Source organism: Salminus brasiliensis, chromosome 24 (genome assembly GCF_030463535.1).
Source record: "Salminus brasiliensis chromosome 24, fSalBra1.hap2, whole genome shotgun sequence".
NCBI classification, from domain to species: Eukaryota; Metazoa; Chordata; class Actinopteri; order Characiformes; family Bryconidae; genus Salminus; species Salminus brasiliensis.
The window spans coordinates 15,083,611-15,101,451 of NC_132901.1; the positions used below are offsets into that span (position 1 = coordinate 15,083,611).

Here is a 17,841-nt window from a genome sequence, read left to right on the forward strand (position 1 = left end):
TGGTGCTTTTCCACTGCATGGTACCTACTTTTTTTTACCTGGTACCTGCTTTTCTGATACAGATTTGTTACCTGGTACCTTAAACCAGGTACTTTTTTTAGAAACCTGCTCACTCATGGTTCCAAGCGAGCCGAATAGGGACTAAAACATGACATGTAACCCTTGCAGAGCGCTGACTGGCCAGATAGAACTGTCACTCAAGCTTTTTTGTTGGCTATTTTAATGGTTGATACTGACACTAAGCCTGTTTTAGTTGTAAAATTGCATAGAAGCATTTCACTGATCTAAAGACATTAGCTAGCGCTTGTTGTACTGTGTGGTATTGTGTGTATATGTTTAGATGCTAATTGAACATTGCTATTCTATTCTATTCCTAGCAGATACTCCTTAAAGACATTAACAGTATATTTTCTTTATAACAGTATATATTAAGCTCTCACTATCTGGCTGGACATGTATTAACGTTATCTAAAAATACATAGAAGGGAATATATATTACGTTCCTGTTTTTTTTTAATAGAACTTTTTTTCTTTCTTTTCCATCTTTACCATTTTCCGTAAAGTGACTACAGTCTTTAACTGTACAGTTTTGGTGAGCCAGTGACCACTGTCTTTCTTATTTGACATTCTCATATCACTTTTTCTGTAGTTCTCATTTTCATTAATTATAAAATTAACAGCACACTGTCTTTTTTAAACATCTCTATATATTTTTGATGTACTGCCAGTCAGGTGGCTTTATTCATTTTGCATCAAAATTACGGTTATAAGGTAAATATGGAAAGAAAAATACAAAGATACAAATAAGCTCTTGATCACATTGTTTACACTGTGGGACAAATAATCACATTCTTGCACAACATAAGGAAACATCTGATTAGTAGCAAAACATGCACATGCTGTTTGGTGCTTTATGGACTTGGAGATGGTGTTAAAATCCGGAGTGTTTTCACATTTTCTTTTTTTCTTCTTGACACAAAGACGGCAGTGTTAAAGCTATGTGTGTGTGTGTGTGTGTGAGCGTGTGAGACAAACTTGTAGGCTGGTACTGCCACTGTTGCCTGGTACAAACAGCTGAGTGAAGGCAGAAGAGTCAGTCAGTACTGACTAGTAATATAAAAAAATGTTTTATGTCTTGAAATACAGTCAGAGTCAGAGCATTTAAGCCTTAAATAAAGAAATCTTTTATTTTTAACAAAAATGCATTTTATTTATATGTAAATTTTGTGGTATGAGTAGTTAAGCCTTTCATGATCACTATTGTTTGCTCGATAAACAAAGAAATAATCATTGCAATTTAAATTGTCATTTAAAGACCATTTTATTCATCTGGTATAATGATCAATAATTGTTACCTAATTACCCGACCACTCTACACTACTCTACGTGACTCTACTCTGCTTTTTTGCTTTTCTATTAGGTACATTTGGTATCTAGTACCTACAACTGGGTACTTTTTTAGCACCTGTTTGCTCTGAGCTGAAAAGGGGCTGAAACATGACGTGTAACATTTGCAGAGCGCTGGCTGACCAGAGTATTGTCACATTTTACGACGCAATGCAGACATCCAGAATAAAGTAGCCATTTGTAAAAGCTCCAAGCTAGTCTGTCTTAGCTTTTTAGTTTTTATTTAATTGATTTAATTTAATGGTCGGAACTGACAACACAGCCTGTATATTTTCTTTCTTAAAGGATATATTCTGCTCTCACTATCTGGCTGGACATGTAGGAGAAGGATACCCAGCTAATGCTACAATAATAAAAACACAATTGCAGTTTAGGCCTTTAAATAAAGCGTCATCCAAAAACATAGAAGAGACATAGAAGGGAATATGTTACTTGCGGTCCTGTTATGAGCTAAAAGTGTCTTAAAATAGAGTGAAACTGAAACACCAGAGTGATGGCACTTCAGATGTGCGACCATGCTCAATGTGTTACTGTTGACATATAAAGACAGACCAATTGCCGTTTGTGCTGTTAGTGGCTGTGTTCTGATATTCACTATACTGAGTGATGGACTCTCAGTGTGTATCCTTTTAGAAGTGTTAAGTCTTCACTCTGCCCCCCTCAAGAGGAGAATTTGCACAGTTATACAGTAGCATTGGCTGAGTTTGTGTCTGATATGGTATATATTTTTGTCGGAACCCACTGCAAAATACAACACAGTTTCTAGAAGTTAGAGTAGTTGGAAACGGCTCGCAAGATGGCACTGAATCTTTCTCTGTCGCTGTTTGTTTGACAATATCTGTGCCATATTGGGGAGGGGGGGCTCGCCTCCAACTGAGAGCGGACAAGACTGGCTAAAATACACGCAAGTAAACACAATGGGCAATGCTGAGGTCAGCAAAAATGATTGAGGTCATGTCCAAATATTGAACAGTAAGTTAATAGCATAACTATCGTGTCAGGCCTATTATTAATGACTAAGAGAGTTCTTAGTTGTAAAGCTAAAGTTGTAAAGAGTTTTCTAAAAGCTTAATGCTCTAAATTATTGAATAATCATACATTTTATAAAAGCTATGACATACTTTAAATACTTTAAAAATTCTAATATTTAAAATCATTCAGATAAGATCTTTCGACACACTGCCCAGAGTGCAGTGCTTGCTCAAACACACCCTGTTACCTGGGTCCAAGTTCCTAGCCCCACATTCTTACAGGGGATTTCCACACTTTATTCAAAGGTTCAATATAAACCTATGAAATGTAAACAAAGGCATTCAGAGTGGTTTGGTGTGAAATGGTTAACTGTAGAGACACATATTTTCACATGTGGTGGTCAAAAATCAGGGTACTGATTCAGATTCATTTGTTGGGACAAGAACCAGGTGTCATAAAATATTACCGTTTTATTTAGCTACTATCTAAAACCAGCAGTAAGTGTATGTGTCTTCTGTTTTATGTGTTTTGCTGTTCAATATTTGACCATCCAGTATAGTAACTTTATTTGAGGAAGCTTTTAGAGGCATTAATCTCTTTGGCCATCTGGTTTTATTCACCACGACTGTGTAGAAATCTGACACAGTAAGTTTCCCAAGAATGAAGCATTTTACATCAAACCATTCTGAATAATTTTAATTATGCTCTAACCTTAAACAAAACAGTGGGATTCTCCTTTAATCCTAAGACAGGTCTATTGCATTAATTTGACAGAAATTTTAAAACAATAAATGGGTCACAGTGCCAGTCAGAAGGAGGTAAAGGACTGCAGTTTCCAAAATAAGCTCCAGATTCCACTCTGAGAACAGTACAAACACAATCAGCAGCTCAGTGGAAAACGAGAGCTGATCACTATCTGGTACAAAGGTCACCAGGAACATCTTTAGGAAGTAATTAAGAGGTAGGGACCCTTCTGTAGCCAGTTGTCTTAGGTCTCTGTCCACACTGATTGCTTTCACCTATTTGAAGATTAATCACCATGTGCTAAATACATACATTTACACTCTGTCCTGTTCATTCTACAGTAAAACGATTTAGCAGCACTTGTACACAAAAAAAGAGTTTGTTTTGGCAGGGATTTATTGTATTTTAGACATCTATTTTTTCAGTGTGTTTGACATTAGTAGTTAAAAGCCATTTTAGAGTTTTAAAAGTTTATGCTAAGTTTACTTTATAGGACATCTAAATATATTTGGCCCCATGAGATGATATTACACTGGGTCCCACAACAAGTTCGGTCAAAATACTCAATACATTTTTAGGGCCTCATAGGCCCTTAGAATCATCCTAACATCCTCCCAAATGCTCCCCCCCTCAGCCTTCCCTAACTAACTGCTACTTTTATTACATAATAATTTACTACAATTACTGCTACTTCTATTACTACTACTAGTGATACTTTTACTACAACTTTTACTAATAATACTATTAATATTGCAAATACCTTTACTGCTATGACCTTATTTTATTACCATGACTACTACTACTACTGCTACTTTTACTGCTACTATTACTACCTCTACTGTTATTACAACTATTGTCACTAAGGTGTAAAAGGCAAAAAAGCTTGTTAATGAAAATAAAATAACAAAATAACAAAGAATGCTAAGAATTGCCTGAAAATTAGTAAATGAAGTGGACATTGATTAACACATTATTATTATTATTATTATTATTATTATTATTATTCACAGTAATAATACTCATAAGTTTGTCAACAACAATAGTAAGTCTAATTTCGATGTAGCATGTTATATAACTCTTTAATTGAGTTGATCTGCTGAAAGCTGTCTTAGGGTGATGTGGCAGTGTTATACCGCAGTTTGAGATTCCCCATCAGACCTTGACCGAAGGCTTTAAACAGTGTTCCACCCACACGGCCCATAAACCCTGGCGTGGTAACAGCTTTATAGCAGGACGACAGCAGAGTGATCAATCAGAGCCGAGAGCAGAAATATACTGCAATAAAGCCCTGCTGCCCTGAGGGCAGAGCAGAAACACACAGCCATAAACTCAAAATCATAACTCATGGCGCACATGAAAACACTCCGGTTCTAAGCTACACTGAGCTTTACAGCAAGGATTAGAGCATTAAACATTATTTGTAATTCTCTTTATTTTTCACTTTCCTGTTGACATTCAGCTCAGCGTCAGTGTTCAGGAGGTTTTAGGAGTAGTTAGTACAATCGACTTTGTTAAATTAATGCAATTTTATAATATTATAATATTATATGATATTAATAATATAATAATTTTATTTTAACTTTGCTGTATTTATTATTAGATAGATATGTTGTGTTATCATGGATAAATCCCAATGTCAGTGACATAGTGAGATCAGAATCTTATCTCTGTACACCACCACAGTTCATTTAACATGAAGCAGCAAGATGTGATGTAAAGTGCAGACTTTTAGCTTTAACTCAGGTTAACCAAAAATACTAGATGTATTGTTAAGGAATTGCATTTCTACATAACACCTCCATTTTCACAGGCTCAAGCTAATAATTATAAATATATGGAGTATTTTTAATGAGTGCCTGATGTCTGAAACCCATAAACATCACCAAATGCTGGGTTTCCTCCCTTAAGATGCTTTGCCAGGCCATCAGCTGCTGCTCGTTTGTGGGTATTCCTTCCTTCAGTTTGTCTTTAATAAGTGCAGAGCTGCTCAAATGTGTTGAAGTCAGGTGACTGACTCAATTTCTTTGCCTTGAGAAGTTCTTGGGTTGCTTTCACTGTATGCTTTGGGTCATCGGTTTTACAGCATTTGACTAAATCTGAGCAGAATGTGTAAGGCTATACACTTCAGAAGTCATCCTGCTACACCAGTGACTCAGTTCCGCTGCCAGCAATACATGCCCATACCGTAACAGTGTTTCCACCATGTTTGACAGGTGATGTGGTTTTCATCTGTCCAAAATACTCATGTTTCAGATCTAGCATTCAGTTCCTAGTTTATCTAATCAGTACTTCATTAAAGTTGATTAGGTGAGCTGCTGGTGGAAATGGACACACATATACAAGCTTTAAACACATGTATACAGTGAATGGTGGAAATGCATGTTAATTTGGGTTTATTTGAATGTTATGGTATTTAACATGTAGTGTGTTATGGGCAAAGGCACGCTGTGTATTATTGGTTAATGTGAGTTGTGTTGTTTTTGAGCGCTGAAGTTTAGAATGGGATGTTTCTGGTTGTAGTACTGCAAGGACTTAAAGTTGTTGAAATAGTGAGTGGTCTTCTTTAGGGCCATTTGAGCCTTTAAGCAGCTCTAATTATAGCTTCTGTAGTCTCACAACCATCAGATTACACACTGCCATCAGCCCTGGAAATAAGTTTCACTTCTACTTAATACTCTGGGTGAAAGAAACACATTGGATACATTCTGTTTGGTGTTTATTCATACATAGCTAATAATGGGTGACCTTATGTAAGGGTGATTATTGGTCGACAGAGGAAGACAAATAAAAGACCATAAATATATACAGAGTACAGACTGAAAAGCATTTAATGATGTAATTACATGTTGCTTTTCATTAAATAATGAAAAACTCTTATAAAGAAAGTAAAACTTAAGTACACATGGTTGAGCAGTGAATGAAGTGTAATAAATTTGAATGTAATTGAATATATGCTGTAAATAAATGTAATCAAATATGAATCTGAGGAGTAATTATCAAAATGAGATTTTAGGGTGAACTGTTTTCTTAAAGAAAAAGAAACCTTTAGTTTATGACAGACAAACAGACAAGCCAATATTATAATATACAAGTATAATATAAAAAGTACATAAAGCAAATAAATAAATAAATAAGTACACACATAATGAATGTAGTACAATAATATATACATAATAAATACATAAGTATCTAATGCATATTAAAGAGCAATGCTTAGCATCAGTTAAACTGAAAATCTTACAATCAGAACCACAGATAGGTAGTAAAGAAGCAGAACTACTCTTTTGTCGAAGAGAGCAACACATTTAACAATAACATTCATTAACTATGGCAACACATGTGGAGTCCCAGCTTTTTACACAAACTGTTTGTTTATGCTATAAAATATAGCATAATACTTGTGCACAGTGAACCTTTAAATTAGTAATGAATCTTCACTACACCGAGTGAAAGTTCTTTAGATGAGTGTCTCTCAACCCTAACCCTGGAGTGGACTAGTGGACTCCCTGCTTTAACATATGCCCTGTAACTCTTAAAGGTGTTCCTGGTGATCTGATTAGTTTATTCGGGTGTGTTTGAACAGGGGAACAGGGAAATCACTAATATGTGCAGGGCAGGGTGCCTCCAGGACCAGGATGGAGAAACCTTTGAAAGGTTCTTCACACTCACACTTTTACATATGGTTCAGGATTTAGTTAGGAAACATTATAAGATAATAATAATAATAATAAAAAAACGAACAAGACAATGTTTAGCAGGCTGAAGAATTCCAGGACAGGTTGTCGCCTGGCCCGTCCTGCTGGCCTCACACAGCGCTGCAGGTCAAGTGTAATGTGGACAGGTGGGGGAGCTCAGGCGTGCGCGCTGTGCAGGCCGTTGCTGCGTGATTATTACTACAGCAGAACTAATGAATAACAGAATGTGTCCAGTAAGAATAATTTCAATAACTGAGCGCCACTTCTAACTACACTCACTAAGCACTTTATTAGGAACAAAAAATGTGATCTCAGTGATTTCGAGAGTGGCATAATTTTTGGTGCCAGACAGACTGGTTTGGGTGTTTCTAAAACCGCTGATATCTTTGGATTTTCACAATAGTGCTAACTTTTACTTAGAGTGGTGTAATAAAGAAAATGTCCAGTGGTCAGTGGTTCCTCAGACAGATATACAGATACACAAAGAGTGGCCAGACTGGTTGGAGCTGACAGAAAGGCTATAGGAACTTAGATAAGGCAGACAGAGACTACAACAGCAGAAGACCACGCTGGGTTAGACTTCTTTCAGCCAAGAACAGAAAGCTGAGGCTGCAGTGGCCACAGGCTCACAAAATCAGGACACAAAATTTGTCCTGAATCTGCATGAATCAATGGACCCAACCTGCTATTGTCCAACAATCCAGGCTGGTGGAGGTGGTGTGATGTTGTGAGGAATGTTTTCTTGGCAGACTTTGGGCCTGTTAATATCAGTCACTAAGCAAAAGTGCTCTTCAATGGCCTTTCCAGTCAGTAGATTTTAATCCAGTACAGCATCTTTGGGATCCAGGAAAAAAAAAGTCTAATTTAATGTTTCAAATAACATGTGGAGCTATGGCATAAAAAATCAAGGGTTTTTTTTTAGAACAAAGGGGGCAGGCCCTACCCAGTATTAGTATGTGTGTTACCAATAAAGTGCTTGGTCAGTTATATATACTGTATATTACAACATAAACATCAGGTGTTAGTGAGAAACGGCGCAGCAAAACACAAAAGTGCAAAAGTGCTTTACAAACACTCCCTAGTTGTCCACACTTACTCCTAATTCCCTCTGATTCTAAAATCCTTAAGAGACTTAATCTGCTATGTTCCAGAATGGCTTTACCGGCCGCTGTAATAAACATTACTCAAGGTCTGAAGGCAGGATTGCAGGGAGGTGTGAAGCTGAAATGTTGAAACTAAAGTGCTCTTAGGTGTGATTCTAGAGGGTCATCCTGTTGTGGCTGTCACACTTTCTGCACCCAGACAGCGCTGTGCTGACACATGGTTAATAGGGTAATAGGATTGGGTTGCACACTGTATGCACACCTTGGCACTGTAAGTAAAACAGCAGAATTAAGGCGATTTAAGGGTAAGCACAGATCAGAGATTCAGGCCATCCTGTGCTTCGACCTAGTGTTGACATTTCAGTGGTACATGATAGGAATCCGCATTTGCTCTATACACATTTGGACAAAATTGTTGGTACCCCTCAGTTAATAAAAGAAAAACCCACAATGGTCACTAGAAATAACTTGAATCTGACAAAAGTAATAATAAATAAAAATGCTATGAAAATTAACCAGTGAAAGTCAGACATTGCTTTTCAACCATGCTTCAACAGAATTGTTTAAAAAAATAAACTCATGAAACTAAATCACTAAATCAGCAGTTATTTTGGCCCACTCCTCCTGAGCAACTGCTCCATGACTTTTCCAGATGGCATGTTTCAGCTCCTTATAAAGATGCTCAATAGGATTTAGGTCAGGGCTCATTCAAGGCCACTTCAGAATAGTCCAATATTTTCTTCTTAGCCATTCTTGGATGTTTTTAGCTATGTGTTTTTTGGGTCATTATCCTGTTGCACGACCCATGACTTGTGACTGAGACCAAGCTTTCTGACACTGGGCAGCACATTTCTCTCTAGAATCCCTTGATTTTCTTGAGATTTCATTGTACCCTGCACAGATTCAAGATACCCTATTCCAGATGCAGCAAAGCAGCCCCAGAACATAACAGAGCCTCCTCCATGTTTCACAGTATGGACAGTGTTCTTTTATTGATATGCCTCATTTTTCATCTGTGAACATAGAGCTGATGTGCATTGGCAAAAAGTTCCATTTTTGTCTCATCTGTCCATAGGACATTCTCCCAGAAGCTTTGGGGATTGTCAACATGTTTGGCAAATTCCAGTCTGGCTTTTTCATGATTTATTTTCAACAATAGTGTCCTCCTTGGTTGTCTCCCATGAAGTCCACAACAACAAGGGATGATGCGATCTGACACTGATGCTCCTTGAGCTTGAAGTTCACCCTTAATCTGGATCCTACATTTCTGAATAATATGTGCAACTATAGTCACAGGAACATTAAGCTGCTTGGAGATGGTCTTATTACCTTTACCATTAACATGCTTGTCTATAATTTTCTTTCTAATCTCCTGAGACAACGCTTCCTCTGGTCTATGTTGAGTGTGGTACACAACATGTCACCAAACAGCACAGTGACCACCTGTAGCCCTAAATATAGACCCACTGACTGATTACAAGAGTGTAGATACCTGTGATGCTAATTAGTGGACACACCTAGATTTAACATATTCCTTTGGTCACATAATTTTCAGGGGTACCATCATTTTTGTCCAGGCCTGTTTAATGAGTTTACTTTTTTAAATAATTCTATTGAAGCATGGTTCAAAATCTATGTCAGATTTTCATTTGTTCATTTTCATAGCATTTTTATTAATTATTACTTTTGTCAGATTCAAGTTATTTCTGTGACCATTGTTGGTTTTTCTTTCATTAACCGAGGGGTACCAACAATTTTGTCCATGTGTGTAATGTTCATATTATCCATGTGGTCATTTTTGATTCACTACAGAACATTTAAATGATGATATGGACAATATTGTTTCATTTTTAAGCATTCTATAATGGTTATATAATCCATTTTGTCATTGAGACAAATTGCAAAATACCACAGGAATTGTTTGTGTGTGTGGGGGGAGGGGGGATTTAAAACAAATCAAGTTCTTGAATCAAAATATAACTAAACTTAAAGGTAGAATGTATTGATACTTAAACAAAAAAACTGAACCCAAAACAGTGGAATGTTAAATTGTGAATGTGAAATTCTGTATTCATTTTAATCTGTGATCCTGTGTATGATGTACAGGTCATTGCTGAGGATGCTGATGGTGGAGAATTTGGAATGGTGCGCTACTCGTTTTCTGATGGATACAACAGCGAAGACTCACATCCTCTCTTCCACATCAACCCTGTTACTGGAGACATCTGTGTATATGAGGATATTGATTGTGATGGGGGTCTGGTCACCATTGATCTTTTGATAAAAGCAGAAGATCAAGTGAGTAAATAATAGTTTGTTCATTTGTTCATAATCTTTGTTTACATGTTAAGTGGTCTGTTAGCAAATAATTTATTCAACAGGCAGACTGCCTACTCAGCTTTGTAGTTTAAATATATTTCGAATGTATTTCATAGGTATTTTTTAGGATATAACGTTGTTTTATATCTTATTCATAATTTGTTATTAAACTTTATTATGGCCAGTTATTGTATTAGAGTTACATTTTTTATATTGTTAGATATATTACAACTCTGTTCTAGATATTAATTGTATTACAACTTCATTCTGGATATTCATTCCAGTAGTACTTCATTAATTAGAGCTTCATTTTGCATATTCATTTTATTAGAACTAACCTCATCCTGGAAATTCATTTTATTAAAACCTCATTCTGGAAATTCATTTTATTAGAACTTTGTTCTAATAAAATGAACATGCATGTGTATGTACTATAAACTCATTCTGGATATTGATTTTATTAGAACTAACCTCATTCTGGATATTGATTTTATTAAAACTAACCTCATTCTGGATGTTCATTTTATTAGAACGATCCTCTTTCTGGATATTCATTTTATTAGAACTAACCTCATTCTGGATATATATTTTATTTGTATTTCATTGTGGATATTCATTTTATTAGACCTTTGTTCTGCATGTGTATGTACTACAACTTCATTCTGAATATTCATTTTCTTACAATCCTATTCTTTGCATTCATGTTGTCATAATATTAGAACTTGCTCTGGATATTCATTTATTACAGCCTTATTTTTGAAGATCAGTTTGTTACAATTTCATGTCAATATTTTATTTGACCTTCATTCTGGATATTTGTTTATTAAGACTTAAAGAAATAAAGAAATAAATTGTCATTAAGAAATAAATAGTAATGGAAAATGTATTTAAGCAGTTCATTTCAATTCATGTTGAAAAAAAGTCACTGTGATAAACACTATTTCCATTGTTTTCCTTCCTCTCATTCTCCTCAGGGAGGTCTGTGGTCTCAGGCGTATCTTCACATTGATGTGGAGGATGTGAATGATAACGCTCCGGTGTTTAACCCAGAGAAATACATCACTAGCATAAGCAGCCACACTCAGCCTAGAGCTGAGATACTCACCGTTATTGCCACTGACCAAGACTCTGGCCACTATGGACAAATCACATATGAACTTTTACCTGGCGACTCCTCCTCTCTTTTCTCAGTGGACCAATCAACAGGTGAAGTGGCATTTCTTTTTTACTTTTCAAGGGAGAATTACTTACATACAAATTGTGTGTGCTTGCAGCAACACCTGCTCTTCAGAGGGTTGGACATGGGTGTATGTGCTGGGTTCAAGCTTCAAGCTTATGCTCACGCAAAAACCCTTCCCATTTTGTTACCAATGAGATTGGGCTTCAGATAGTCAGTCCTGACTATACGACCATCCAGAGAATATGTACCTTAATCAAAGACTTAATCAAATTATAGTTATTTACTGTTAAAGACAGCCATAGTGCCCTTAGTGGCTCTTTCACTCTATAAGCTGACTGCAGTGAACTACCGGTAATCCTTCCTCTTATCTCCCACCAGGAGGTCAAGGGGGTTAGCAAGGGGGGGTGAATAAGGACTCTACCCTAACTGGTCACACTCAGTGATATGCAGTACTGCCCAGCTGTATTGTTACTAAATAACATTATACAATATTAATATATTTTTTGTGTAGTCTTGAAAATATCTTTAGTCATGTTAAGTTTGATTCATTTCACATCATGTCTAAAACTAAAGTTTCCCAGACAACCTTTTCAATTTTAAAGCTTTGGCTATGCTCCAAGTGCTGGAGATCAATATACCCAAAGCATATGTGTGATATGAAGAGTAGTGAAGAATGTAAAAGTTTTCTTTTATATATATATATATATAACACAATGTTTGTTATTTAGCAGTGTTATTAAGTCAACTAAGTGGCAGTACTGTGTCTCATTCATTTCTATTGGCCTCAGCAGCATTACTCCAAATCTTATGCAGATCGGACCATCTGTCCAACTCCAAAGCTAACATGCTAATACGCCTTCCATGTGTGAGCTCTTAAATCAGTGCTTTGTCAGTTTGCTCAGATTGTAAGGTAAGTTTAGGTGAGAAAATTTTGCAGGGTCCACACCATCTGTCAATGTGGGACCAGACACTAAACCCCCTCTGCTGACCACATTCTTCTTTAGCATTGCTGATAGGTTTCTGATATTATGCTGGGAACGGTTGGGGAGCATTCACTTATATCATTCTGTCCAACTGTCTGCAAGTATTACCATGGTAAACAATATGGCCAGGGGCATGAATTTAATATTATTTATATATTCATATTGATGTGTGTGTGTGTGTGTGTGTGTGTGTGTGTGTGTGTGTGTGTGTGTGTTTTCTGTAGGTACAGTCTCATTGTCCTCTCCACTCTCTGCACTGGGCAGCAGCAGTGTAAGACTGACTGTTTCTGCCCATGATGGTCAGGGTGTGCCTGCTGTTCAGCCTGCTGACATCATCATTAATGTCCTGCACACAGACCTCACACCTGCACTCTTCCACAACTCACACTACACCTTCTTTGTCCCAGAGGATGTGCCCCCGGGCACTGCTGTGGGCACTGTACAGGCCATCAAACCACCCAGTGAGTTTCCAGAGCATCTGCCCTTAAATATGTTGTATGACTGTCAGTAGATAGGTAGCATAATTACATTTTGTTTGTTGTTTTGTTTTTATAAAAAAGGAAGATAGATACATAGATAGGTAGATATATCTGTATACGCCCCCTTTTGGTAAGTAACATAGCTTGTAAATGCTTTTTTGTAGTAGTTTTGTAGTTTTTTTGTTTTTTGAGTCTTTCAGTTTTTGTGTGGGGGATTTTTACCCATTCTTCTATCTACAGATATAGAGATATGTAGAGATATATCTACAGATCAGGGGACTGTACAGCACCATTCTTCTTTCAACCAATTAAAATGCTCTTCTTTCTATTGACTGCAAAACAAGCCAAAAGCAATAAACATAAAATTCTTACCAAATGTCGGTAACAACCCATCCAATCCATGCATGCAAAAAACAACAACATAGATGTCCATAAATTCAGTTATGTGTAATAATAGGAAATGACACAGGGAAGAAGTATTGAACACATGAAGAATGAGAGGTGCAAAAAGCCATGGAAAGTCATGTCACCAGCTGAAATCGATCAGTAATTAGAAAGCAATCCTGCCACTAGTGCTAATTAATATCATTAATCTCATTACCAAGGTGCCGAACAAGAAACATCTCGTGAGCTGCAGAATAATTAAATCACTGAAGGTTTCAGTGAGCTCTGTAGGGGCCATAATCCAGAAGTGGAAAGAATATAATTTCACCATCAAGATTTTAGACTTATCAGAATTATCAGAAGAGTTATCCAAGAGCCAAGGACCACCTGTGAAGAGCTACAGAAAGACATGCTAATTGCTAATGTAGATAATTCCATTACTTGTTTTCTATAGTAGCCGTCTAGTTCAAGTATAAAATTAAAGAAGCAAATTTCAGACACCAAACATGTCTTGGCTGATTGACTACATTTGAGGTAATTGGAGAAAATATACATTTGATATTACCAAGCTTTTCCTCTGGACAGGGAGGAGACAGTGTTCTTGAATAAAACAGTGAGATTAGAGTCTAATTAGACTCACACACAAGTGCATGAGCATTTACGCTCGCTAGACAGTCATTTGAGGTTGTCATTTAGATTAGCTGATTAACTCTTTCTTTGTAAATCAAAGGACATAATGTGTATGTGTGTGTGTCTCTTGGGGGAGGTAGCAGATCTTTTAATCACTAGCAGATTTACCTCCACCAACCTTTTAAATCTAAGATGCCAAACAATGGCCTCAGACGGACACACAGCATACAGTAAGTTGGACTGATGTAACTCACACTGTCAGCAGAGGTGTGTGTAATGTTATAACGCTGTCCTCCTGCAGTGAAATAATGACTGCAGTAAAAGTACCTTTCCAAAAACCACCTGGAATAAAAAAAATTGTAGTAGCTCACTTCTTACTGAGTAAACTCTAGAACTGCAGTGGATCTCTTTTTTTAGATCTGTTTTGTTTAATATAAAATGCTGAAGCTTTTTTTACAGTGTTACTAGGTCAGAAATTGACCTATGATAAATAAGGTCGAGGGTGATGAAAAACTGTGCAGAAAGTGTCCAGTGAATTGAAGCACAAGGTAGATGTTTCTAATAAAGTGACCAGTGAGTGGAAGCACAAGGTAAGAGTTTCTAATAAAGTGGCCAGTGAGTGGAAGCACAAAGTGGGTGTTTCTGATATTGAGGAATTATGTTTATTAATAACAAATATGTATATTGTCACACAATTGCAGATTCAGTGGAGGCTCTTTCATACAGAATCTCCTCTGGAGACCCTCTGGGTCTTTTCTCAGTGGATTCCCAATCAGGTGTCATCTCCACCAGCCTCGCTTTGGACCACGAATCACTGCACCATGCCCTGCTGACCCTGCAGGCCCTCACAGGCACCTTGCCCATCTACAGTAGCACTCAAGTCAACATAACCATCACTGATGTCAATGATAATCCACCTGTGTTCCCAAAGACTTCTGACTTCATCACCATATCCCATAACACTCTACCTGGGACCATACTCTTCCTTGCACATGCTCATGATGCAGACAGTGGCGCTAATGGGCGGATTCATTATTCTTTGCGTCCTCAGAGTGAAATCTTCTCCATCCACCCTCAGCTAGGGATGCTAACACTAAACAGCGACATCTTGAGAGATGCTAATCGAAGATACAAGCTTAGTGTGGTGGCCGAAGACGAGGGAAGTCCCCCACTTAGTTCTTTGCTTAGTCTGGTGGTGGAGCTTGATTCCTCAGCTCCAGGAGAGGAGACCTTAGCATTTGAGACTTTGATCTATCAGGTGGAGATTGGAGAAAGTGCCCAGAGGGATACCCGAGTGATTCAAGTGCGGGCCCATGCTAGCAAGACCCGGCGGGGGTCAGATTTAGCCCAAGCTCTCAAGTATTCTTTGGAGCCTCTCTCCAGACCACCACCGTTCCTCCTCCACCCTGACACCGGCTGGCTGTTCGTGGCTCAAAGTCTTGATTATGAGTCAGAACCCACCTACAGGTTCAATGTTCGCGCCATGGCTCAGAACGGGGCTGCTAATCTGACCGCCACAGCCATGGTGTTGGTCATGGTTCAGGATGAGAATGATAACACACCAGTGTTCAGCAGGGACAGGTTCTTTTTCAATGTTCCAGAAGGACCTACCCCTCACGGCCTGATTGGGATGGTGAAAGCTACAGACAGAGATTCAAAGAAAAATGGACAGCTGTCCTACATTCTTCTGTCAGATGGGAAACACTTCCGCATCAACTCAAAAACAGGTCAGAAACAGCCATATGTAGCCATTTTTAGCTTATAATTATCTAATGTTAGACACATTTGGTTTTCTGGATGTGTTTCTTTGATGGACTATGTTTTTGTTGTTGGTTTATAACAGCATATTTAAATAGCCAAAAAGGAAAACATGGAAAGAACTGCTTGTGGACGAGGTTCATAAGATAAGATACGATACAATAAAATAAGATAATCCTTTATTAGTCCCACAGTGGGGTAATTATCAGTGTCACAGCAGCAAAGGGGTAGCAAGACACTCAGATACAAAAACATAGATAAATTACCACTATAGACACATAAATAATAGAAGTAAAAAAAAAAAGATAATATTATTTACAGATTATTTACAGATAACTGCAAATTGACTCTTAATTGCACATGTACATTGTATTTTTACATTAAGGGACCTCTGTTCCACTGAACATGTGTGTGTAGTTTTAATTGACTACTATATAATTTTTGGGGCTGTAAATATAAGTAGTCAAGGTGTTGCAAAAGAGTATTGGGATTTTGGAATTGGCCAATTTTCTAGCCGTATTTTAGATATGCTGGATTTTCTTTCACAAAAGAACACAACAGTGTTTGAGGTTCCTGGTATGTCACTTCCATGTATGTGACTTCCAATATTCAACTATGCCAAGGTTAATACAGTTTTCATTCTAGGGCACCTTTGAACCATAATATGTGCTTCTAAAATGAGCTTTGAACTTTTTACCAGTACTTGGTTGACAGTGTAGATACCCTTTGTAAAATAATACTTTAGTTTAAATAGAAAGGTACTTGCTTTTGAATGTACATAAAATGTAATAGTAATGAGTTAATGTACATATTATCATTTTTATTTTTTATAGTATACAGTAGACTGTAGTGGAATGTCTCCAAAATACTTAAAAAGAAACTGCAGATAATTGAAAAGTACTTTACCAGGACTCTCTGGCATGCCTAATGCCAGATGTGGGCTAAAGAGGTATAACCCTTCAGGATTAACAAAAAAATGAATGCCCTTAATTTTAGAAGAAACAATGAATGAGCTTGTGTCCCAATACTTTTGTCCATATACTGTATGTCTTTCTTTCTTTTAGGAGAGCTCATTAACTGGGTGGCTCTGGATCGTGAGGAGCATTCTCACCACACTCTGCGAGTTCTGGTGACTGACCATGGTAATCCCCGCCTCAATGCCACCACCACTGTACACATCCTGGTCTGCGACGTCAACGATAACCCACCTGAGTTCACTCATCTGCCCGCCAACAAGGAGCTTAATGTGCAGGTTCTCACAGTCATTACCTTCTTCTCTCTCCTAGAAAATAAGAGTTTGAACAAGAAAAAAACAGCTAGAACAATTGTCAGATATGGAAGATTGGAGAAAACATTGTTCTGTATTATGCTGCACAGATTTTTTTTTTTGATTGCTAGTCAAAGGGATTTGGTAAAAATGCATAAAACCCACATCTTTTACTGTGTTTATTTCTACTGCAGTTACTTGCATTAACCAATGTGATCTTGCATTTGACTTCACAGTGTCCTCATTTTGTATTTAGAAACCAATGCGAACAACACAGCAATTTATATAGGCAATTTATTAGGCCCCTTTTAAAAGCGCCTTTGAGGGGTTGCCACTATGATCTGAGGATTTCTGTTTCGAATCCTGGGTCATGCTGCATGCCATCTCCTAGTGTTGGGGCATTGCTAGTGATAGGGAAAGTTCTCATGAACAGGGATTGGAGAAGCATTCACCTGCAGAGCTGGAGAGCCAGCTGCGAATCCTACTACTAATTGGTAAAGATACTTCTGTTTAAACTAATATCTTAAAGTTTCACTTTTTAGTCTGAGAGTAGTATCAGAGATGTTATAAATTCCTAAAGGCCCTAAAAGGTAGTTTTATTGTTTTTATATAAAAGACAATCTCACAATAAGACAATCTTTGTTACAACCGGTTGTAAATAACCAGTAATACAAATGAGCTTATTATTTTATTATTAGTAATATTTTTTTTAACTATTACAAATCACAAGAGTTGCAAGGTCATGATGAGGAAGAGTGCTTCCTATTGATTCTGAACCTTTTTAGCCAAGCCTATAGATGTTTCTTTGTTTTTTCAAGGTTATAAGTGATTCTGTACACTAAATAATGTATTAGTTTAAAGCCTTTTTGCTTCTTGCTTATTTTTAATTAATGAGTCATCATTTACAAGTATATCTCATG

The 17,841-nt window shown here is 37.2% G+C and overlaps 1 protein-coding gene across 1 annotated transcript in view; it reads left to right on the forward strand.

Moving 5' to 3' along the window:
• The window catches only part of dchs2 (dachsous cadherin-related 2), a 38,803-nt gene that overhangs the window by 3,476 nt on the left and 17,486 nt on the right, over positions 1-17,841 (forward strand). Inside the window, exons 3-7 of the mRNA XM_072670618.1 lie at positions 10,028-10,219; positions 11,215-11,446; positions 12,628-12,864; positions 14,598-15,623; positions 16,719-16,906. Coding sequence (XP_072526719.1) covers positions 10,028-10,219; positions 11,215-11,446; positions 12,628-12,864; positions 14,598-15,623; positions 16,719-16,906 — 1,875 coding nt within the window. The remainder of the gene's footprint in view (positions 1-10,027; positions 10,220-11,214; positions 11,447-12,627; positions 12,865-14,597; positions 15,624-16,718; positions 16,907-17,841) is intronic.